The 26100-nt window shown below is 38.8% G+C and overlaps 2 protein-coding genes across 7 annotated transcripts in view; both read right to left on the minus strand.

The window, feature by feature from the left end:
* The window catches only part of Tmtc2 (transmembrane O-mannosyltransferase targeting cadherins 2), a 376362-nt gene extending 354212 nt beyond the window's left edge, over positions 1–22150 (minus strand). For 4 of the 6 annotated variants that reach the window (XM_005324409.4, XM_078053056.1, XM_078053057.1 and 1 more), the window contains exon 1: positions 21911–22150. In XM_005324409.4, coding sequence (XP_005324466.2) covers positions 21911–21993 — 83 coding nt within the window. In that variant the 5' untranslated portion in view covers positions 21994–22150. The remainder of the gene's footprint in view (positions 1–21910) is intronic. The other 2 variants (XM_078053055.1, XM_040280265.2) reach the window with 2 other exon arrangements.
* A 414-nt stretch (positions 22151–22564) lies between these two features.
* Positions 22565–26100, minus strand: part of Mettl25 (methyltransferase like 25) — a 263521-nt gene continuing 259985 nt past the window's right edge. Inside the window, exon 13 of the transcript XR_005731755.2 lies at positions 22565–24387. The gene's annotated coding sequence lies outside the window, so the exon portion shown is untranslated. The remainder of the gene's footprint in view (positions 24388–26100) is intronic.

The raw sequence follows: 26100 nt of genomic DNA on the forward strand, positions 1-26100 counted from the left end.
GTGCCTGACAGATTAGATGGGAAATCAAAATATATAAAGCTGAGCTGGATTTCATGCATACCATCCACAAAAGATCAGAAATGACTATCTTCTTCACAGATGTGCAAACCAAGTTCAGATGAGTCATAAACAGCCTCCAGAATAGTGCCAGAATGTGAAAGATCAACAAATAAACCCAAGGACATCCATTTATTAGTCAATGATACACCATGCATGATTTATCTTTTCTTAAAAAAAGGGGGGGGGGAGCCTGTTTTCTCAATGTCTTATCCCCTACAGAATTAAAATATAGAACTTTAAAAATATTGTTCTTTTAATGATTCTTCATTTAGCATGCTCATAAGAGCTGTAATTCATTCATATCTTGATTTAGGTATATGAAAAGTAAACCGGAGATGACTAGAGTTGAAGTACTGGGCTGCATAGAAGGAAAAGCACCACTCTCAAAGAAGCAGCAACCCACACCTATGCCTATTTGTAGTAATCACCCTGGACTAAGCAAAAGAGATAAATTATGACAGCCAGATCTAAAGAGGAGAACGAAGAGAGAGACTGTAATGCATTTTGAACCTTAAAAGGAGAAAACAGAACATCCCTGCCAGAAGTCATGTTTTCCTTGATGACAGTTCAAAATGGTCACTGTGATTAAAGAGCACAGCCAATATCATATCTGGGTTCAGACACAAACACCTGCCAGAGGGGAACTGTGTCTCTACTGATCACACAGCACAAAGAGCACCAAGCACAACCTATAAGCCTCAAATGTGACTTCAACATAAACACTGATTTATGGATATGATTTTAACAGTTCACATTTTCTTATTACTCCCATAAAGTATTTTACTGCTATCAAAGTACCTCCAAGCCTTACATATTATAAGTGCTTCCTGGATATGTTCACATATCACCATAATTTTGGTTCCTAGAAACATGAGCGATTCACCACTTGCAAAATGGTGGGAAAAAAAACTTACAGAATTATGACCAATAAATTTGTGCCTCTGTGCTATTTAACAATTGATTGTTTCTTCGTCAGCTTGTTGCAAGTACAGAATTACACATAAAGGCACAAATGAGGCAAGAGGATCACAAACTTCCCAATCAAGTTCATCCCCAGCCTCGGCAACTTAGCGAGTCCCTGACTCAAAAAATAAAGATCAAAGGGGTGGGGATATAGATCAGTGGTAAAGCACCTCTGGGTTCAGTCCCTGATGCCACAAAACAAATATAGGCATGAATATTATATATTTATTCATGAAATTTAATGTTAGGATTGAACTTTCCCAAAACTCAGAATACTATGAAACCCTTTAACCATGTATTATAATACATGTTGGATTTAATACGTCTCTTCTAGCTTAATCTTTTTTAAATTAAATTTGCTACTCCACGTTAAAACCTCTCCACTTAAACCTGTGCTTTTACAGAAATGGTTTACTAAATGCCTTATGAATTACAACTTTAATAGGTTCTTATTAAAAATCAAATTAAAGATTTGGGGGTACTATTTTTAGGCAGACAGGTAGCACTGGCTAAAATGTATTTCATTTACTTCTTGGGTCTTCTAATTTCATTTCAGATATACACAAAGTTAGCCATTTTTCCATTGTACATCATATCTAAGGCAGCATGTTCCACTTAGTACAGATTAATCTGTCTATTATTGTAAATCTGCAAACCAACATTTAAGCTACAGATTTTGAAAGGCCAGATGCTACTATTTTGCAAAACTTCCATTTCTAGTGACATAAGTCAACAGCATTCCTGAAACACAAAAATCAGATATAATTCTGCAATAGGCAACCCTCATCCTGACACTGCTATTTCTACCTCAGGACAACTACATCCAAACTGCAACCTTTTGATACATGGGCACTCTCAAAGAGGACCAAAGATGGCAATCTGGATCAAAGGAAGATGCCAATCTGGATCAAAGGAAAAGCATACGTACGGTCTTTTCCATTGTCAATAGGGAAAACCCTCCTATGACAGCAATGCATTACTGACATTTTTCCCCCCAAGGGTGCCTCCTGGGTAGCCCAAAGAACAAAAAAAAAAAAAAAAAAAAGAAAGAAAGAAAGAAAGAAAGAAAGAAAGAAAGAAAGAAAGAAAGAAAGAAAGAAAAAAAGAAAAAAAAAGTGGAGATGAAGCTGTCAATAACCAAGCAATGACGCAGAGTCACTTTGCAGGTGTCAAAACCTCAATCACAGAAAATCAGGACCAGTGGGCAGACCACATGAGAAAATGGATACCAGAAGAATACCAAACAGCTGCTTAGCACAGAACTAAAGCAAGGCAGATACCCACGGGGAGGTCAAGCAAAACACTTGGAGAGCACATTGAAACACAGCCTGAAACAATGTAACAAAGCTGCAGACAGCTGGGAAACAACTGCTTAGAAACACAGGCTTGCAGCTACAGAGGCAGGAGGAGGCCAGGTTAACAAACAGCCACACAAGCATCCTGGAGGCAGTCACTCTAGAGGCAACAGCAGGCACTTCCTGCAGGCCAAACAGGACTGCCAGGACCACTGACAGGGACTGCAGGGACCAGTACACAAAGCCTTACTGTTACATGAAAACCACTGCTCACCAGCAGGCTCAGGATCAAAGGATTCGCTGGGACAAAACCTGTAAGGATCAAGGTAGCGTGGGGTCCAGGCTATCCAGTCACTAATGCTGGGCTGGTCTCTCAGGCAGCACGTCTGCCAAGTTCTACAAATATCACCACAGAGTGAGAGAAAGGGAAGTCAGTAAAATTTTACATCTATAAGTCTGACCTTGAGCTTTGGCTCTGAACAATTATATCACAGACCTATATTTCTCAGCTGCGGTCAGGGAACCCCAAAGAGTGTCCAGATGTGCTGTCAGGGAGCGGTAAGTTTGCCAGAAGAGTTTTAAAACTATGTGTCTCCAGTTAGATCAGAGCTTGGCAAACTTTTCCAGTTAAAGGCCATACAGTAAATATTTTAAGCTTTTGCAAGCCCCAGGGTCGCTGTCGCAACTACTAAACACTGCCACTGCAGAGAGAAAGCTGACATAATCCATAAACAAATGAATGGGTGTGGATATTTTTTAAACAGAGTAGATTTGGCTCAAAAGGTACCCACCTTCAATCTAGATAGTAATCCAAAACTCAGACACACACATGTATTCATATGAATATTCTACCTCATGGGTAAGTAGCTCACAGCAGAATAAGGCTATCTGATTTCTAAGATCACATTTGTTCCCAGTGGGCACCAAAAGTACTACTAAAATTGTCAAGAGTAATGAGAACAGAATGGAAATGAACCACATAGGTTTCATGGGCATCTACACTCTTCTTTCCCTGCTAAGGGCCTTCCAAGAAGGTCCTGTCCCAATTTTCCACTCTTAACATAGACTAAAGGTATAGACCCATGGCCCAAACTCAGGCAAAGTACCCCACTCCCATCCCCCTGGTAGTGACTGTTTCATGGATGATGGCCTAAACCAGGATAATTAAAATCCTTTCCAGAACATTTCTGAGAGAATTAGAGATGAAACTCTAGGTTGTCACTGGCCCCAATGACCATGGCGCCCTGACCAAGAGATGAAAGAAGTGAAATCCACATGCGTGCATTAGAGGTCTGTTCAGACAAGCAAAAGGTTCCAACTTCCCTGGATTGGGCTTATATCACTGTTATTGAATGAAAGTTTGTTGGAAAACAAAACTATATTATATTGTATGTGCACACAGTATGACCAAATTATATTGTCATACTGTGTGCACATACAAATATGTAGCAATGTAACAATGAATAATGAATTCCACTGTTGCTTAATAATTATAATGCACTAATTAAAATATATATATATATATTTTAAAGACTGAATGTTTGTGTTCCCCCAAAATTCACATTTTGCATCCTAATGTCCAAAGTGATCGTCGGAGTGAGGCCCTGCAAGAGGTGCTGAGATCACAAGGGCTGCGGTCATGAATGAGACCTCATGAATGCCTTTATGAGAGGCCCCAGAGACTGCCCTGCCTCTTCTGCTACACAAGAGTACAGGAAAAGATGGCCATCTGTGGTTCAGGATGAAGGCCTTCACTGATTCTGAATCAGCTAGTGCCTTGATCTGGGACTTCCCAGCCTACAGAACTATGAGGGGAAAAAAAAAAAATAGCTGTTGCTTAAAATACCTGATACAAGGTATTTTATCACAGCAACATGAATGGACTAGATTCCTTCTTATCAAAATAATAGGTTAGCAAAAATAAAGGTGTGGATGACAAAGTTTCAAAAACAATTCCAAGTAGAAATACAAACTCCAAAGCCTCCACACCACATCCAGCTGTGAGCACAGATGATAGCACATCTCATCGCTCCTTTTTCATTAAGGAAAGGAAGCATGTCTTTCCGTCTCCCTTCACCAAAATGTGATCACCTGTGTGTTTCCTTTTCACTTACTTGCCCTAGACAGAAATCTGATATAGTCTTTTAACTCTTCTGTCTCCTTGACCCACAGCATTTAGTTAATTACCAGTGAAGTTAACTTTCCACTTCTAATATATTCAAATTTCATTTTTAGCTCTACTTTATTTTAACCCTCATCACCACTGGAAATACAAATCTTCCAACATAATCCTATTTAGCCTATATAATGCTACATAGCTTTGAATGAATTACTTTCTCCCTTCTTTTTTTTTTGGGGGGGGGGTCATTACTAGGGATCAAACTCAGGGGCACTCAACATCCTTAGCCCTTTTTATTTATTTATTTCATTCCAGATATTGAACCGAGAGGCACTTAACCTCTGAGCCACATATCCAAACCTTTTTATTTTTTATTTTAAACTTCGAGACAGGGCCTAAGTTGCTGTACCTGACCTTGAACTTGCAATCCTCCTGCCTCAGCCTCCAGAGTCACTGGGATTATAGGCATGTGTCACCATACCCAGCTCTGCTTTGAATTTCACCCTACTGCAAACAGGTCTCCAAATGTTATCATGAAACATAGGCTCCCCTTGGTGATATGGATTCTGCCAACCTGCCAATTCATCTCTTCCCTTTTCCCCTTCTTCCCATGCCCTCCTTTAGCTTTATGCCCTGCTCTGAGACACCAAGCCTTTCTCTTTCTACACATTGTTTCCCAAACACTCCTCCTTGTTCTTCATCCGTATTAACTAATTCTTATTTATCCTTCAAGAGTCAGTTCAAGAATAATCTCTCACAAGTGCCTTCTTCCCTCCCAGGCTGGGTCAAAGGCCTCCTTGTGTACTCACTTAGAATCTTACAGTAACTATGCCTGTTTACTCCAGTCTCTACCTCCTCCAACCCCCAACCAGACCCTGTGCTCTTTAAGATTACAAACTTCATCTTGCTTAGGGCTGCTGCCCCACAGCTGACATGGTTTATGATGCAGCTAAGCACCCAAAGAAATGCTTGCCATCAGAACAAAGGGGTGATTTGAGCTGAAAACACCCAACACTGCTGCTTTTTTGGGAGACAGAAAATTTCAAGAATGACATGCTTCTAAATGAATGTCCAATGCCTATTTGAGCTGATTTCTTGAATTTAAAATAAACCAAAATCAAATCTCTCCCCCAAAATTTGACTAGAATTACCATATTTTTACACTATAATCTGCAACATCAGGCTACTTAAAATGGTAAATACACCCTTACTTTACCTTTCCTTCCATCATTTCTAGTAACAACAGCCATTTCTGGCCCATGAGACAAGCCCTGGGAATACACAAAACAAATATTTAAATGACATAAGCAAATGTCATTATTTCTTTTTATTTGACACAAATATAAAGGCAATGATCTCTATATCATTGATGTTGCTTCCATAATTTTCTTTCTCAACAGCACTATTGAAAGAGAATATGAATTTGTTGGTGAAGAGTGTCAAAGACTTTTAATATCACCCAGGGTCTACCTTAAATCTACAAGGTATGGAGTTAATGAATAAATTGTCTGATTTAACATTAAATTTACTCTCTTGGGCTTTAAATTGAAACATAAACCTCATACACAAACACATACACACACTTAATTAACCAATTAATTCTCAGAACTCAAATTCCAAATAAACAAAGATGAGCAAATAGGGTTTTGCTTGGATGATACCTTTTTTCTTAAACACAAATAATGACAGGACTGGTGGTGCACATCTGTAATCCCAGGGACTCGGGAGTATGAGGTAGAAGGATTGCAAATTCATGCATGGGCAACCTCAGCCATTTAGCAAGACCCTCAATAACTTAGCAAGACTCTGTCTGAGCATAAAAAATAAAAAAGGGCTTGGGATGGAGTTTAGTGGGAAAGCAACCCTGAGTTCAATCCCCAGTATCAAAAGAAAAAGAAAGAGGCACAGACAAGCTATCCATTTTCATATGCAACAACAGTCATTAATATGGTATTATGTAAAAATGTGGATGTGTAACCGATGTGATTCTGCAACTTGTATTTGGGGTAAAAAATGGGAGTTCATAACCCACTTGAATCAAATGTATGGAAGATGATATGTCACGAGCTTTGTAATGTTTTGAACAACCAATTAAAAAAAACAATTTTATAATACACACCGATTCAGTATATAATCAAAATATAGCTCTGAATTCTTTAAAAAATAGCTATTTCCACAAACCGTAGAATTTAGAGAACTTCCATTCTAACAACATGTCTTAATTTCACCTCAAGGAACTTATTTGTCATGGTTTTCAACTTCAAAAGATCCCAATCACAACTATCCACCTTCCATTACAGTGCCTATTGACCACCCACAAAGACAAAATCCATCCAAATTTCCCCCAAAGGAAAGCAGTGTATCATAAACAAGAAAGGGGCAAAGGCCTCAGGTCAATTTCTCAATTTCATCAAAGTTCATTTATAGAGATGTCATTTTTAACCTCCCTCATCTAAATAATCATACCTTCCAATCCAAACACAATTGCTAGTCTTTTCTTTTGTTCTAAAAATTTACAGGGGAAGCATGTTTAATAAGGTCAAGAATTGTGGGTTTCTCAAGCCAATTAAAATTAATTCCAGAAAGCTGAGAATCATAAAATCTCGGCAAAATCTATTTGTTGCTTGGCTTTAATAACTTAAAAACAATATGACTGTATTTTTAAAAAAATTATCAGAATCCAGTGTATTAAAATACTAGGCAAATCTTCACCTGAATATTCTAAAAATGTTCCATAGAACAGATGTACATTAGAGAAAACTAGGCTGCTCTCCAAAAAGAATCAAAAGTGCTCTCACTTTTAGGAGTTGGCCACTTGCTGTTAGAATTTAGTTATCAACAGGAACAGAATAAACAATCCAACTGAGAATAAGGTAACACCTAAGCAATAAAAATGAATGTGGATTGTAGCTGAGGTAAACACCTTCAGTTGAGATAGTGTGTGGTGTTACTAGTCTCACTTCCCATGGTATGTGTGGTAATGTAGCCAACATTTTAACTCAAAGCATAATAAAGTGCCCCAAATAGCCAATTTCAAGTGTATTTCTTTGGCAAATAAATCCAACCTCATCATTATGCAACTGTGACCTGTACTACGTTGGAAGGGACTCCAGGAATCAGAGACACACCTGATTTTTTTTTTTAAAAGATTTAGCCTGATTCCAACATGATAATGGCTCACCTTTAACCTGCTTACCTTACCTGTATTTTAGGAGGGAAAGTTTTCTGGGGGAAGAGGAGTGGGGGCAAGTGTATTTCAAGGCAACATGTATTCTCTTTGAATAGGTAATTCTTAGCAAAATAGTAAAGCAAATATGTGAAAAATCTGCTTTAACTAAAAGATAGTCCAAAATTCTTAAAAGCAGAACTATTTTTGTAAATAAATTAACACAAATTGTATGTCCTGGTAGTAATGCAAGCAATGAAAGGGAGAAAAAGATTCCCAAAAAGCATTTCAGGCCAGGCGCCCTGGCACACACATGTAATCCCTACCACTGGGGAGGCTGAGGCAGGAGGATTGCAAGTTCAAAGCCAGTCTCAGAAACTTGGAGAGGCTCTAAGCAATTCAGTAAGATCCAGTCTCATATAAAATATAAAAAATGGCAGAGGATGTGGCTTAGTGGTTAAGTGCCCCTGGGTTCAATCTCTGATACCAAAAAAAAAGAAAAGAAAAGAAAAGAAAATTTCAAATAGAGTTTTCATATTCATTTCTTCTCATTACATTATAAACCTAAGGGTATACAAACATATTCCTAAGATTTGAGATAACCCTTAACATCATATTTTCCAACAGAATCAAAAATACTACATATTTTCATTAGGATATTTCATTGTCTGTTTTATATCATAGAGTAGAATATTCTTTAAAACGCTAAGAAATCATAATTTTACATGTTTTTATATATCACACATCCATTTGAAAAGAATAAGTCAATTACGATAAAGACTATGGAAGACAGCTTGTTATGTTTTCCATATACTTTTGATTAACTATTCCCTGCAATTTCTTAACAAAATTTACACATGTATGCATGCACGCATGGGTACAAGTATCTGTATAATGACAAGTTTCTTTCAGTTTAGAATTCAGGATGAAAATTAAATTCCAAAATTATTATTTAATTATTATTGCTCATTGGACCTTTTTAGTTATGCTTTCTGAAATACCAAGTTTATTGTTAGAAATGTTTAAAGTTTGTATATTTCCTTTTAAGAAAAATTCTAATATGCTTTATAAATTTTCAGATGTTATTATACAGTGTTTTGTTTTGTAAGTATTTAATTTTTTTTTAGTTGTAGTTGGACACAATGTCTTTATTTTATTTATTTATTTTTATGTGAGTTGAGGATCAAACCCAGGGCCTCGAATGTGCTAGGCAAGCATTCTACTGCTGAGCCACAACCCCAGTGCTTACACAGTGTTTTCTTAGTCTGTCACCAACACAGCTAATGATAATTTTCTTTCTTTTTTTTCTTTCTTTTTTACTTTAATGGTACCATGGATTGAAACCTGGTCTTTGTACATTCTAAGCAATCGCTCATCACTGAGCTACCTCCCCAATCTTTTCTATTTTCTGATTTTGAGAAATGTTCTTCCTAAGTTGCACAGGCTGATCTCAAACTTGTGATACCCCTGCCTCAGTCTCCCGAGCAGCTGAGATTACAGATGTGTGCCACCATGCCTACCCAAAGATAATTTCTTCATTAAGAGAAATAATTAATTAATGCCCTCAAAACTGGATATACTACCACAATCTTTACATAACTTACCTCCTTGGATGCTCCCAATAACTCCATATATTATGTACAACCATCCTCATTGTATAGAACAGGAAATAGGCTAAAAGACTTTTATCAACACAATCAAAATCACCATGAAATAAGAAACAGTTCTGGAATTAGAATTCTAAATTGTCTGATTCCAAAGTTCTTAAAATCTTTACTCTGCCATGCTGTTGCTTGAAAAGTTCTGAGAAAAAGTCCTATTTCATAATCACCAATGTGTACCACCAGGCCTCGATGTTCGACACTGCCTTTCAGCACACATGCTAAGCACATTCACTCCAAATTCTCAACATACTACTGATGAATACCAATACCTCAAGGCAGAGAAACTCCGGTTTATCAATCCTACAGCTTTCCTAAACACAGGGCCACCAGAACTGTACCAAATATAAATCTAACCCCAAAACAAAAAGGAATGTCTATAAAGGAGACAATAGTACCCAGTAACAACCAACTCTACCAAGAAGAACCAAAGATTCTTCACACCTAATGCACCTAAATTACTCATTTTATCCTCAAAAGGAAAGACTGGCTGGCTAGAATGTCTAAATAAGTCTTCATGCACAGAGACCAAAAACATAGGAAAAGCAACAGAAAAGAAAGAGAAGAGAACAAGAACTGCTGACCGCTGGCCACACAAGTGGATAAAGATAAGATGCAGAGATGTTGGGTGGGAGGAGAAGGAGGATATGATATGCAATAAAAGCTTGGACAGCAGGAGCTCAACTATAGACTGAAAATTTTAGCTACGACAAAGAAGTAAAGCATAGCTCTGTTCCCAGGGTAAAGAGTGAGACACTCCATGTCCAGTGATTAATTGAGTCATTCAGCCCTCCAGTCCAACACATCACATCTAAATACGTAACTATGCAGCTTTTTAAAACCACAGAGAACGTTCATCATACCATTGCATTTGATCCTCACTCTGTGGTCAGCAGTTATTATTATTTTCTCTTCCTGAGCAATTGAAATATAGAGTTCAAGAGAGCCAGGACCTCAAGCACTTAGCTAGTCAAATGATAATTCTAAGACTAAAACCCTAACCTTTTTTCTTGGTGTAGTGTTTGTTCACAATACTACCTCAATACTACAATAATACATAGCACATATAATATTTTTAAAAGAACAAAGAAAATATAACTCAGTTTTGCATGGGATCTTTAAAAAGATTTCTGTAAGTAGGACATTTAAACTTCAGCTTTATGAGGCATTCACCTATTCAAAAATCCCCCAAGGTGCCTGAAGGCTACAGTTTAAGTGCACCAGGTTTAAAAAAAATCATAAGTCCAAACCTGCTTTTCTTCCTTTTCTCTGACTTCCACCCCCTACTGCTGAAGATCAATCCTGGGCCTTGTGCATGCCAGGCAGGTACTCTACTACTGAGCTACATCTGCAACCCAGGCCCAAGCCTTTCTAATCCTAAGTAGAAACCTGCACCTAATATCATTATCCAAATGCCTGTTGCCATATCATTTCTAAATTTCTATCTTTCACACTCTAAACTGCATAGTTTGCTGCCTGCCTAAAGTCTATAAAGTTTTCATGAAATGCAAGCCAAATTTTCTTAAAGTAGATTGTTCAACAGAAGCAAATACCAATAAAGACACAAACTCGAGAGACCCAGTTTAGGCATCAGGACCTCTTCCATTCATAAGTCCATTGAAACCAGGAGGAAAAAAAACTCAAAACAAAACAACAACAAAAACCTAACTTTACTTGCTTTTAGATAGCTTTTAAAATCATTAATTTTGCAGGTAACTGTAACTGAGTGATATATTATTAGTCTCCAAATATCTCTGCTTAGATGAGACAATTCCTCTGCTTGAAGCTACCTAACTAAAACTATTCTCTGGGAAGTTATCTTTTGTTCTCCGGTGTTAATAATAACGGCAACATTAGCTATTCCTGAAACAAGAAATGTTTTAATTAATAACTTTTCTTCAGAGTTACAGAACCTAGAACATTTGGTAAACTTCAGAAATGTTTGAATGAGGGTCAGAAAAGGAGAATAACATGAAATTTATGACCACCCTGGCCTCCAAGCACCTGTCGCAGACTAAAAATATATCTCCCCTAAATTTCTACATAAGCCTTGGCCTGTGATCCCCATCCCCCAACCAAGACAGTTGTGTTGTATTGTTTTGTTTTGGAAAGTTCTCATCTCCAAGCTTGTTGCCAATAAAGGTTTTTTTCTTGCCCCAAGGGAACTAGACCTCAGGATTACACCAAGGCAATTCCATCAGTTTGTCAAAATCAGAATACAATATGTTACAAAGATGATATTCTTGTATATGATGGTGACACACATTTCAATACAGATTACTTCCTAGAATTTTCACATGCTTTTCACCTTTTAAAATTTAAAAACTAGCCAGGCTTGGTGACACACACCTGTAATCCCAGCTACTTGGAAGACTGAGGCAGGAGCATCACAAGTTCAAGGCCAGCCTTAGCCATTTAGCAAGGACCTAAGCAACTTAGTGAGACACTGTTCAAATAAAAAGAGCTGGGGTGGGGCTGGGGATGTGGCTCAAGCAGTAATGGCGCTCACCTGGCATGCGCGGGGCGCTGAACTCGATCCTCAGCACCATATAAAATAAAAATAAAGATGTTGTGCCCACCGAAAACTGAAAAATAAATATTAAAAAATTCTCTCTCTCTCTCTCTCTCTCTCTCTCTCTCTCTCTCTCTCTCTCTCTTTCCTCTCTCTTTTAAAAAAAAAAAAAAAGAGCTGGAGATATGACTCTGTTTACATGCGCCTGGGTTCAATCCACAGTTCCAAAGGAAAAAAAATTTAAAAATTCAAATACATATGATCGACTTATGGAAGATGTGTTTTTGGAGCTAGTACAAGAAGAAACTGAAGCAGAGATTGAATAACTTGGCTAAACTTATAGGCAGAAGAGAAACACCTACCCTCAACCTTTTTTGACCCAGGAATTTAGGCAGCCTTTCCTTTAGGTCTTGTAAATCACTGAGCTGATTTGTAATATATTAAAATAAAATAAAACTTATTACACAAAGTGGGGTTCATAAGCCTATCACATCTTTAGTATCTGGAAATGACAGAAATGCAGAAATTCAGACCTATCTCAGACACAGTCTTCTTTTGATTCCTATGCAGACTGAAGTTTAGGAAGGGCTGATCCAGAATCACATGCACACATATACAAAGAGAGTCAGCAAGTGCTCATCTCAAAGGCTTTTTAAGGGAGGCATTGGAACAACCTCTAACACTAACCCTAAACTGGAGGTTTCAGCTGACTTCATTATTTTTTTCCCTTAAACGAAATCACCCTTATGAACACAGGGAAGCAAACTACAAGAGAGGACCAGTCTAAACCCCCTGGTCTACAACCACAGGCAACTTCAACATCAACCACTAGAGCATTTAAAAGTAGCCATCAAAAATTCATTCATAGAAATAGTGACATTATTCATGTTGGTGACATGTGAACCTTCTCTTTGATATAGAACAAAATCAAGAAACACTGTTTTGAAAAGGAAAAAAAAAAAAGAAAGACTCAAACAGAGGCGGAAGGATACAATCCTAAAGCAATCACATTTAATAAGATATTTTAACCATAGTTGGTAATTTCAGCACATTGACATCTTTATAGACTTTTTATTCAAATCCCAAATTCACTTTCTTTGAGGAAAGCAGTATGTTTCCCTAGAAGAGTGAGTTAAACTAGAAAACCATGCTTCATTAATATACATTCAGTGACATAATTCAGTACAAGTTTTTTTTTTTTTTTGCCTTCAATAGTATTACAAGACTAATCTTCCTATTTTAAATGCAGTTTGCCAGATGAATTCAGGTATACCAGTTTTTCAAATCAGCTATAAATAATTGCTTCCCTCTAAAGGGCCAATTTCTGCAAATAAAAATGTCTTTTTTGCCTGATTAAACTTCTTCATCACCTGAAAACTTTTCTTCTATATATTTTTAGTTGGAATATTTGTCATTAGAAGCTTGCTTTGTCAAAATGATCTCTTCTCAATTGCTTTGGGAGACTAGTCCTGTAGTTAATTATTTGTGGGAGGAGAAAAGCAACCTGTTTTAAAGGGAACATACTTGAAAAAAACAAACTTGGACACAAATATTCTACCAAGATATTAAAAGCAGCAGGCCAAGGAGCACAGGGGTGCACCCCTATAAACCAGCCACACCCAGGAGGCTGAGGCAGGAGGAACACAAGTTCAAGGCCAGCCTGAGCAACTTAGCAAGACCCTATTTAAAAAAAAAAAAAATGTTTTTAAAACTAGAGATGTAGCTCAGTGTTGTGGCCCTGGGTTCAAGCCCCAGTACAAAAGCAAAACCTAGCAGCAGCAACAGCAGCAGACTAAACAGTTATATGTTTAACAGCCTGAAAACAGGAAGATAGGAGTAGCCAAAAGGCAGTGTAGGAAACAATGAGAAATGAGAAATGTCCCAAAGGAACCAGTACAGGTTCACTACAGCTGCCAATACCACCTTGAGAACCTCTTCTCCCAGATGGCTCTGCAATGACAAACCTCTTCCCCGACAATGAGGAAGGCAGCCAGGCCTGTGAATGTGATCTCTACGGCTACCACCTACAGCACCCCCTGCAGAGGACACAACATACAGGGCGTCACTTCAACATGCACAGACTGATCCAGTAAGTCCCTGTTCCCTCAGGAGGTGCCTTACTAAAAGGCTTAACTATTGACTCTCATATTTAATCCAAGAAACACCACTAACAGACAAAGACAGCAGGGTAGACATGTTTTCACTGTGGAACAAATTGGAAATTAACAAAAACAAGATGTTTACTTTTCTCAAAGTGTTTTCACTTATCTGCCTCTCTTAAAACACTGGTTTTAGAATCTTGGGTTTACAACAGAAGCTCCATAACAATATGCTCTCTAACAACATCCTTATTAACACACACAGATAACCAAACTGATACCATGAAAAAAAAAAAAAAAACTGATACCATGGTTTGACTCCTTTCCACTTCTTCACAGAATACTTCAAAGCAATTGAAAAATAAAATAGAATTTCATAAGACACAACTGTAAAAATTTTACTCGTCTTATTTATCCCAAATTTGTTTTGTAAGAAATAAACTTGTGAAATGCATTCAAAATTAATACCCAAAGAATCTCAAGTATGCAGGGTTATATGGACCACCATTCTTCCCACTGGATTTTTAACCAATGCTGAAACGTGGCTATTTGAAATACTTCAGTCCATCATTTAACACAGTTCAAAATGTCAAGAGCCATATTGCGCCCCAGTGGCCACTCCTCAGTACATAACATATCTTTTGAAGTTAAAATACCCCAAAAGGATGCCAAATGAGAATTTGTAGGCTAGTACAGTCAAACTTATCGAAACTCACCTACTATTAAAGAAATCAATAATCTCTGGAATTACAATTACCAAAAAAAGCACTTTTCATTATCAAAACGTGTGACTTTTTCAGTTCAAATCTCCATCACATCCCCCCACCCATGGCAATCTTTTTATATGCATTTCCTAATTAAATAAACCATGGCTGTATGCCTACAGTCATCTCATTTTCTGACTAGATGCTTTGAGCAATAATTATAAATTTATTATAATAAATTGCACAGAAATGAAGGTTAATAATAAAAAACAAAAGAGATCTGACAAAAAACATTTTATTTGACCACAACACCTAGCACAGAGCTGCAATTTCAAGGGCACTAATGTGTGTTTCATTTGACAAATCATGTAATTTAGCCAGTTACCTTGACTATAACTACACTCAATGCCACGCTTCATATTCTGGCTCGTTCTGATATCACAAAATGCACCAGTGAAGAAATCAAGAAACAAAAGTCTATGTCAAATTATCATAAGCAAACAGCGTTTCCTCTGACAAAAACTAAAGTACTTCTAACAGGGATACAGTAGTTTAGTGTTAATCAAATGCGGCATGTGTATAACCTTCAAAGGAGTATGCCAAGCACACATGCCTATAATCCCAGCAACTAGGAAGGCTGAGTCAGGAGGATCACAAGTTCAAGACCAGCCTCAGCAACTCAGGGGAGTCCATTAGCACCTGGTAGCAAAGCACCCCTGGGCTCAATCTCGATATAGATATAACATATACTTTTATAGATAAATTAACTGTACTTATGAAATGTCCTTAAATAAAATAAGCTCCTCCAAAAACATGACAATAACTCGAATATCCAATTTTGAAAATAAACAGTTCAATGCTCTTGCTTCCTCAAAATTCTGCTGTATAATAAATTTATTTGCTTCCCATTTATCTGTAAAGCAAAAAGGTCATAGTTATAAACCAAAGAAATAATCCTGAAAAGTTTTTCCAAGACTGAAATGAATAACACCTTTTATTCTAGAAACTTTGAATGCCAGGGAAACTGACAAATATGATTGAAAAGCTAAGCTCTCGGAAAGGAGAAAAACAAGGAAGAGTGGTCAAAAGAAATTTTATAGTGCCATAACTTGTTGGAATTCATGGCCTAGAAAATATAGCCAAAAATATAGTCTTTAATCCCTATGTCAAGTTAAGGCAAATCTGATTAACAGGAGAGTTCAGTCACTGCAGACATCCAAAGAAAACAGGTGACCTGGACAACTAGGAAGGCTACATTTGGGAGAGATATTGCAAAGCTCTCACACTTATGAATAAAGCGTCAACAGAACCAGAACAAAAATAAGTCCAGGCTAACCCTTCACCGTATGTCACAGCCACAACACAATGTTCTGAGAAAGAAGGTAACAGAGTCCCAGCAAAAAGTTTAAAATATGAATATCCATGAATACGGACATGAATATGAAATTAAAAGTTAACAAAAGAGGGTTGGAGTTGTGGCTCAGTGGCAGAGTACTTGCCTAGAATGTTTAAGGCACTGGGTTTGAGTCTCAGCATCACATAAAAATAAATTAAATAAAGTCCTATTAACCAGAAATATTTAAAAAAAAATTTAACAAAAGAAAGACATAAACTTAAGTGAAAGTCTATCTGTCAGAGGGCAACCTCTCAGCATATATTATAGGTCTATCGTAAAAGTCCCAGATTCAAACATTTTATCTGCTAGCATGGTAAGACAGGACAACATTTGGTAGTATGCTTGATACCAAGGGTGAGGAACTGCTGTATCATTCACCACATATAAAAGCAGCCCATCAAGTAGTATTCATAATTAGCGATCTACTGAATGTAGAAGTTTATTCCTCAAAAGCACATACAAATCAAGTCTTCAAAGAAATTATCTAGCATTGCACATAATTATACCTGTACATAACCAAATTATTATACCTCTTTCATCCTATGAAAAACTGAAGGTAAGCAGTTCTAATGATATATCACTCCACTTTTTTCTTTAGTAACTAATATCCTAAGTAAGGAGAGCTATTCATAGAGGTATTTATATCTTTAAAAAGTCCGCTGGTCCTTTCCTTCAAGACTGACACATTTATCACTTTTGTAAAGCCACTAAAATAAGTATGCAAAGTTGATATAACACCCAGCTCCCAAGAGAGAACAAGAAAGTTTAAAAGAAAAATGTCCGCATGTTAAAAGCACTTTGTGTGAGGATACTAAAGTTATAATAATGTATGTTTGTCAACCAGAGATTTTTCAGTATGTCTTAGGGCAAAATTTGTCCTTTCCTAATACTGTGAAGGTGCCTGCCTGGTTTAGAGGTAATGCACCCTTAGCTTTATGATAAACAGTCACACCATCACGGGCATTTTAAACAAGTGCTTTTAGTGTGTTAAGCATCAACAAAGAGATTAGGAAGACAAACTGTGCTCCTAACTCATGCTGTAATCCAAAAGGTTGTAACTAGTTCAGAATTATAGCAGCAGAGAATTCAGTGCTACCACAGGGGCACATTAGCACTGAAGAACTAAGTACAGATGACAAGACAATAGCCCATAGCACCAACAATGTAAATTAATGATTGTGTATATATGTGTGTGTGTGTGTGTGTGTGTGTGTGTGTGTGTGTTTACACATATGCATGTGCGTGTACAAAAACAACTAAGAGACAGATGGCTGACAAGCAATTGTCCAGTCAGGGCTTGTATTGGGGACATTTGCTATGATAAACACCATGTGACGGGCTCAATGAAGGTAAAGCAAAGCAATCCATACAGACTTCACCTCATTTTACATCTAATTTACCAACAATTGCTACACTTGTTCAAAAGTGCAAGATGAACCATTTGCAAATAGATATGTTCAAACAACCAAAACTTAGTTAGGGAAAAAAATACCATATAAAATAGTCCATAAACTATAAATTCTTCCAACTGCATTGTTTTTTTCAGTGTATTATAAACTGGGAAGAAAATTAAAGAATAAAACAATACTTCCATATTCTCTGGCTTCATCTGATAATTATCTGATGATACAACTTTTGATACAAAGCAAACTTCTCTCTTATTTTTCAGTAATTCTTTCTAAATACGTGTTTACTAAGTGCCAGGCATGCCTTCAGTGCTTAAACATAATGAATTTTTTAGATAATAATATTAGATTGGCCTGAGGCAAATCTATTAAAGAGAACTTTTTAAAGAGAATAACAGAGTGAGTGGTTGATCATTTGACAAAGCATTCTTATTACTTAGTCAAAACCCAAACTAACAATAACACTAAAAGACCAAGTAGAAGGAATAGTTGAATATTTTTAGGAGAAAAAATTTTAGCTGGGCATGGTGGCATACCCCTATAATCCCAGGGCCTAATAACTTAGCAAGGTCCTAAGAAAACAGTGAGACCCTGTCTCAAAATAAAAAATAAAAAGGGCTTGGGATATGGCTCAGTGATTGAGCACTGTTGGGTTCAACATCCGGTATCAAAACAAAAAAAGCTGTAAAAAAATCTGTTAATAGGCTTTAAATCTTCCATTCCTTCCTTTCATATAGTCAAGCAAAATCATTATGAATAAAATCTTATCTAATGTTTGTATTAAAAAAAATTTATATCCAAATGAAAACTAACCCAGGGATGTGCTATTAAGCATTTTGAGTACTATTAATTCCAGAATAGAAATTTCTACTGTGAAGTTTTTTTTCCAACGTTCACATAGTTAGTGTACAAAATAATAACTAAGAGGCCCATAAGTAACAGTAATGATCTTGGCTGGGTTTCACAAACACAAAATGAACAGTAAGGAAAAAATATTCAGGCAAGTGACAAATATATTTTCCACTTTAAAAATTTCAGATTCTTTTTGTTTTTAAACTCATAAATTATTTTACTCATGAGAGAATTAAAAACATGCAGAAGCTACATTTCTATTTACTTGTCTGTATGACGTCAAAGGGCATTTCATCAAGGAGATAACATGTGGAAAATGAAATCAGACTTCAACATGCTTACCGATTACCTTTGTTTGCTATGAAGTACTCTGACTCCTCTCATGCTATTTCCATGAGCAAGTCATAACAGTATTTTTAAAGAGGAAGAAGAGAAAATCCTGCCATATCATTGTCAACAAATATATGAAAGAACAGAGAATTTGGGGTCAGTATGTTTTTTCCACTGACTAAACACCAAGCTTCTCTAGAAAATAAGAGAGAGCTTCCTTCAAGGAGTCACACGCAACATGACTTAAATTTGGCGCAGACTGAATATTTATAATTCCAATTTTACTCTAACCACAATTTAAGATTCAATATAGTCATTTTACCACACTGAAAGTAAGGGGAGGGAGAATACAGTTGAAACCATATATGCTTTCTCATCAGATCCTGTGAATGCTACTCTTCTACTGTTTGTTTCAACACATCATAGACATATTCTTAAGTTCAGCACAGAAACTCTTGTAAAATATTAAATTTTACCATGGGGAAATTGATTTTGCTTTAAGAAAGTTTCATGTTACCACTTAATTTCAACCACGCTACATCAAACATTGGAAAGTAATTATATATACAGTTTATAAAGTAAACCCGATCACTATATTTAAATTAAATGATATCTTTGAGAAGTACCACAGCAATAATGCTTAAGCTCTAGCAACATGAAGTCCTCTTAAAATATATGCCAGATTCTTCAGGCTAAAATGCAGAGTCTTGATTTAGTTAAGGAAGTCAGACTTAAGAGCCATCTCTCTCTTAGGGAAGTACTTCTCTCTTCACTTCAAGCAACACAACTGTATTTCACAAAAGTTTCTGAGGGGCAGCAGAATCCACAGAGGGCAATTTAAGCAACATTTTAAACACGAATCCTTGCAGTCAAAAATGGAGCAGTGGAAATAGACACATTATCATTATCCTGAAGTCAGTTTCCACTTGGCTCCCCAGCTCTTATCCTTTTTCACATACAAGAGAGTTATATTACTTAGAAAATATATTTGGAAAGTCACAACTTACAGTGAACCTTGGCAATTAATCACTTTAACATGCTGTGCATGCAACAAATAAGTTCAGTACTCCATTAATATGTATCCCAAAATTCCTAGAATACATAAAAATAAAGCTTGCTAATCTTAAGATTTCGTGTTTTTAGCAATATGTGGTTACACATGTAGTTCCGCTAAGAATTCTGCATAAAATATCCTTTTCAAATGATAGCAAAGTACAATGCATATTTCAGGCCTTCAATATTATATCGGTATATAAGGTCTATATATCATATTCAGCATGCTATCCATTAGATGATATGGGCAAATCATCACACTAAATTCATCTGTGTAGCTAGAAAAAAAAGAAGTCAGCAATTTTAACACTCAGTTTGACCTATATACAGCATGTGAAGAACTTATAACAAATGCCAACCATCAAAGCACAACTAATTTATCATCACACACCATTCTTCCAAAGTTACAAAGTTCTAACATTTTTGACTTATGATTAAAATTATAGACAAAGTGTATCTGCACATTCAGTCTAGTTTTTGCCTTAAATTTTAAAAAACAGTGTCCCCTGACATATACTCTTTGAAGAACTGGACAGCAATCAAGAAGAGCATACAACAGGAATGCTTGGTTTATCACAGTATTCTACAATGATGACAGTATTGTAGATAATAATATATCATTTATATTATATAAACTCTATAATACTGGTCTAAATGCTCTCTATTCAAACTTTTCCCAACTAAGCCAGCAACTGGCCAGACCCATCCCTTAGCTTGTTTTAAGGAAAAGTCGCCCATCTTTAGAAACAAAGACTTTTTTCCACAAATGCCCAATAGCAGGTGCACCATCACACAAAACTAGACAAAAGACAGCCAGCTCAGTTCACCTCACTCTTAAACATGACCATTTGTCAAAGCTTATAGTGTAACTTCTAAAATCAGCACATTGTTTAAAAGTTAAGAGAAAGTTTATGTTTACTAGTACTTTCTTATCAATTGGCCTTTGACAGACACTTCATAAAATGCATTATGAAGGACTTGACAGATATTCTCATACCTATTATCAGCAAACTTTACAACAGACATCATGTGAACCAAGACTTACTGATTTAAAACACACATCCATGAGCATGCTTTTAGCTGCAGATTGGATGCACCAAAGAACACAGAATATGGCTAATTAGCACCAGGAGAAGAGTCTGCCTTCACCTCCCCTCAGTATCAACCACTTTGCTTAAGTTCACTCTTTGCCTCACCCTAACCCTAGGGATCCATTCACTTTCCATAGCCCAGAGAGGCTGCTGAAAAGCTGTCAAAGTAAATCTGTGCTCACTTTTTGGATGGTTTAATTTCAATGGAGCATGAAACACCCCAGGACGGTTAATAAGTTTAGCCAGGCGTGCTGTTCTCCCTAATATATTTTAATTATGCATCTGTTTTAATTGTAATCAGATTAAGTCACCGGAAAGGCACAAATTGGAATTTTCCCTAATGGCTATTGGAGCTTTTCATCAGCTTCTAAACACTAACAAAGTTTAAAAAATAGGTAGAGACACCAGCACAACTGTGACATTTTCCAGGAATCAATGCAGTTTCTTTGACAACACAGTTCGGGTCTCATTAGCCACCTAAATGCAGAAGACAACTTCAGTCTCTAGGGGCGTCTTCTTCCCCAATTAGCAGAAGAGAATCACTAATGCCTAATGCAAAACGCCCAAACAGAAATGGAAGCCAAGGCTTTTATAAAGTGCTGCCCAATCGATTGGTGAAGTAGGCTGGGGAGCGGGAGATACAATCAGCAGCATTATCTTCGCCCAAACTACCGCACACATCAAAAGAGAAAAGTTGAAGCAGAGTACGATCTCTCTTTTCACTATTTTGGCAACTGTCAAACGTGCGTTTTAACTTCGAAAAATAAAAGTGTCCTATCAATAAAAGGAAATGATAAAGTAAGATCTATTAGGGCGCGCGGGGGGGGGGGGCTGCTTCCTTCCAGCCCAAATGTTAAAAAAATGCTTAATGGGCTTTTGTTGCACCAAGGAATACCTAAGACTTTTGTTTTTTTAACACGTTCATTAAACAGTTTCCCAAATTGCCGGGATTTCCGCTAAGAAACTTAAGCGTCTGCCAACAGGCGAGAAGCGAGAGAGAGAGAGAACCTGCTGCAAACTAGGAGCGGAAACTCCCTCAGCCCGCCCAGCGCGCTCGCGTACCGGGTGTTTGCTTGAGGTGTTAATGTTTACATGTCGCCTAAACCTTGAGGTGCGGAACCAGTTCCTCCAAGAAGCCCTTCAGCCCTAAAGCAGGAGGCTCCAGGGCCACTCAGCCACCGTCCCTTCCTCTCGCCCCCTTACCTGTCATCATAGCAGAAATCCGCACTCAGAGTGTTGAGATACAAGGCGAGCCCCAGAGCGCTGCTCACCAACTCTGCAATCATCTCTCCACCGCCTTCCCTCCGGCTCGGCTCCCAACGAGAGGGCAGCAGCGGCAACAAAAAACAGAAGCATCAATCCCCACCTTCCGCCGCCTTCTCCTCCCAGCTTCACTTTTCCCTCGCTTCCCCACCCTCCCGCCTCTCCCTCCCTCGGGTCCTTCCAATCCACGGCTCCTCTCCTTCGCCTCCTCCTCGCGCCTGTCTCCGCAGCTCCTGCTTCCTCCCGGGTGCGGGCTTACACCGCTCTCCCCATGCCCGGCGCCCGCGAACGGCGAGCGGCGTTAGGGCTCCGCGCCCCCCGGTGGATGCACAGGGCTGGTCCTTCGCGCGGCTTGCGGCCCCCACCCTAACCCATGGCAGTTTGGGGCGCCCTAGGTGAGGAGTGGGACTCGGAGGAGGTGGAAGAGTGCGGGATGGGGGCAGAGGGACCGGACCGAGCCGGGCTCTGGGACCAGCTGGAGGAAGAGAGAGAAAGAGGGGCGGGTGGGAGGGACAAGGCGATCCGCCTCCCTTCGCCGCCTCCCGGGCGCACTGCTCCGGTGTCGCTGGGACTGACTCCGGCCGCCACAGCGGCTGCAGCACATTCACTCTTTATTAGCTCCCTCCCAGCCCCAGCCTCTTCTCCAGTGAAGTGAGAAGCGGTGGCTGGGGACTCCAGAAGCTCCCGCGTGGGGTTCTCAACGCGGCCCCCGGCGCCTGCGTGGCCAACCCTCCATCCCGGGTTTGCCCAGCCCCTTTCCCCACCCAGATCTTCCGCGAAAGCTCCTCCCACCTACCCCCCGACTGGCTGGAGACTCCTCCCACCCGTGGCAGAGCTGGAGGCCCCTCCTACCCACCTCCCGCCCTCCTCTTGTTTCTTTCACCTTCGATTTCTGTCTGGAAAGCCCCCGGGACGAGGACGAGCGCTGGAAGACTGCCCAAAGGAGTAGCTGAAGCGCGCCCTGGGAGGGGGAGCTCGAGGAGAAAGGAGACAGGAGGAGGTGGTCGCTCGTTCAGCTGCTGCCTGGCGGCGCCTAGCACCGACTTGATCCCAAACCCTGCGTTATGTGTGCCAAGCGCTGCCAGGCGAAAGTGTGGTCAGTTGGACAGACTTCTGGGGACCCGGAGAGGAAGAACAGGTTTGGCCAGTGCTGCAGCCTTGATTGCCACAAACATACACGCAATCTTTCAGACACGCACCCGATGCGTGAACCGAAATGGGGAGAAAGAACATATTGGAGAGTTGGGAGGCATCTTGGGAGCGACAGATTTCAGCTCTGAGCCTAGCCGACCACTGACCCCAGTGTCAGGGGAATTGTATTGGGATAATTGTATTGGGAGAGAAACGTCCCCTCATTGAGCTTAAAAAGAAAGAATTCCAAAAAAGAGACAAGAATCGCATACATATACACCAGAGCGATTAAGGGTAGGGTGCCTTGGTGATTTCAGGACTGCCAGGCTGACCCTGAGAACACAGAAGAGGCTTGCCACTAGTGCAACCCCGTACCTCGCTATCCTTGAACCTAGCAAAGCGGAACACTAATGCCCTTTCCTTTCCGCCCGGATGCAGTACTGGATGGAAGGCATCCAACACGATGAAATATGGTGTAGAAGAATGGCCCGGGTAGAACGAGCTCTGGGTACTAAAGTTACAAGCCCAAAAAGGACTGCGGGCTGTCTGCCACACCTCCTTCGGCTTCTGTCCCTTTTCCTGCTGGACTAGTGGCTCACTTTGACCATGATGAACACTACTGCAGCGCCCCCTGCTGCATGGCACCCACAAGGCTTGGAAAAGAAGTGTGTTTTCCACTTAAGCTGACTTGCCTGCACTGAGAGACCTGCACCCAACCAGCAAGCTCTCCACAAGTGTTGCCAAAAATTGAACCCCCTGGATATCTGGCAGTGACCTGAAGAGTTTGGGTGCCTTCCAAACAAAGCTGCATCTTTTCCTGATTTTACAAGAAAATCTGCAAAACCTGTTGTAGACACAGATGAAATGATAAATATTTATTATCTGCAACAAGCAAATGTTGTGCCCTGGGAAAAATGTAAACATAGATTTAAAAGGAATTACATCATTAAAGACAATAATTGACTTTGTTAGGAGGATACTAGAGATTGAGCACAGGAGCACTTTTCCACTGAGCCACACTCCCAGTCCTTTTTATTTTTGAAACAGTCTGGCTAAATTGTAGAGGCTGGCCTGGAACTTGAAATCCTCCTACCTCGGCCTTCACCGTGGAGACGCTGGGATTACAGGCATGCCACCAGGCACACTCTGGCAATGACTGATCTTTTATCCTTTTTCCCCATGATCTCTGCTCATTGTTGAAAAGTTTTTAAATCATATCAGTCCTTCCATCAAAGTCCTTTGTGTCTTTGTGTTGGTCTTATACGTTCATGTTGTATCCTAGGACACTGGAGGAAGAAAGAGAATGCATACTCAGGATAAGATGCCTGTGTTTGAGTCCTTACTCTGCTACTATTAGTGTGACTTTTGATCAGTCACTTAATCTTGTTATTCCTCAGTTTTATCATCTGTAAGACAATGACAATAATAGCACCTACTTTATGGGTACTGTTATTATGATTAGAGCAGTTATACTGAAAAGCACCAGAAGAGTCCTGGGAAGTGCAATAAGACGTTAGCTATTATTAGTATGAGCTCCCACTTCTTCTTTCACTTTTTATCTAAACTCTGGATGTTTATCTCCAAAACATATCAACCCACATTGCCTTGATCCTAGTCCAAGCTACCCTCATGGCTTTCTTAGACCAATAGTGACCTTCTAAGTGGTCTCCTTATTCCATTCCTGCAACTTCTCCTTCTCCCCAGTCTTAACTTCAGGTATTAGAAAGTTTTGAAAAATACAATCACCCTATTTTAAAAGAATCAGTGACTTCCTATTACACATTGAAGGAAGCTCTGATTCTTACTTATCTGGATCTGACTGCCTCTCCCCTTTCACATTGTGCTCACATGTGCACAACACATACATTCTCACGAACCTACCAGTTTCTCATTTTTTTTACGTGGAATGATTTCCCCCCGACTTTCTCAGCCATTGCCTCAGGAAGTCTTTCCTAGTCTAATCTATATAAATAGCCTCCCATCATTCTGTATTATTTTGGTATACATTAGTATTTGAAGCTACCATTTCCAATGGAATCTTCATAAGGGTAAGGAATTTACCAGTTTTGTTTTTCACATAATACCCAGAGCCTATAACATCTGGACATGTAGACAACACACATTAAAAAAAAAAAGTTGACAACAAATAAACAAATAAATATACTTAAGGAAACTATAAAATAACTGAAAACCCACAAATCCATTATGAGAGAATAAATCAATGGGTTGTCATTGTTAAAGATGATGAAACATTAACAAAGACAAGAGGGAAGAAGTAGGTTAAAAATTCTTCACAGTGCATCAACTCTGCAGGAAGACCTGTGTTGGAATGTCACAGATGGACAGCTCTCTTCAATAATTAAGAAGACTTAGAGGCATAAAAGGTACTAGAGAACTTTGGATTCAGCCTGCTAAAAGCTTGTAAGCATTTTCCAGAGCTGTCTCCATTTTCAACTCTCCACTAGTTTTAAATATTTATTTCTACCTTCCTCCATTTCCTCCTTTTCTCCCTCCACCCACCACTCCTCTAAACTGGAAGCCTAGGGGACAGTGAGATATGCCAGTAAAGTGTTGCACCTTTCCATCCCTGACAAATGGAAGGCTGCAAATCTAGCTGTGATTGAGAAATACAGTTGCTTTTAACAAAATTTCTATTATAATTTAACGTGGGTCTTAATATCCTTCCAGTGCATTAATCTCTTTCAGATTGCTCTCCAAGGGCTGAGAAGCAGCCAATTCCTGCATTTTCTACCTTCCTCCAACAACTGCAGGAAGGAAATCGGATTAAAGATGTCATCACATCCTTGAAGATCATTTCAAATCTGGGGACATAGGTTTTTTAGTTTATTAAGGTGTACTTATCCAATGTGAGATTGCTGCCTCAGTTCTGAATTTATATATGGTCTATTTAAAGCTACTGTTGCTCTCTACAGATGAAGGAAATTAGGCTGGTTGGCTTGAGTTTTCTACCTTAGACACAAGATTGGCCAAAAAAGTGC

This window comes from Ictidomys tridecemlineatus, chromosome 6 (assembly GCF_052094955.1).
Source record: "Ictidomys tridecemlineatus isolate mIctTri1 chromosome 6, mIctTri1.hap1, whole genome shotgun sequence".
Lineage (NCBI taxonomy): Eukaryota > Metazoa > Chordata > Mammalia > Rodentia > Sciuridae > Ictidomys > Ictidomys tridecemlineatus.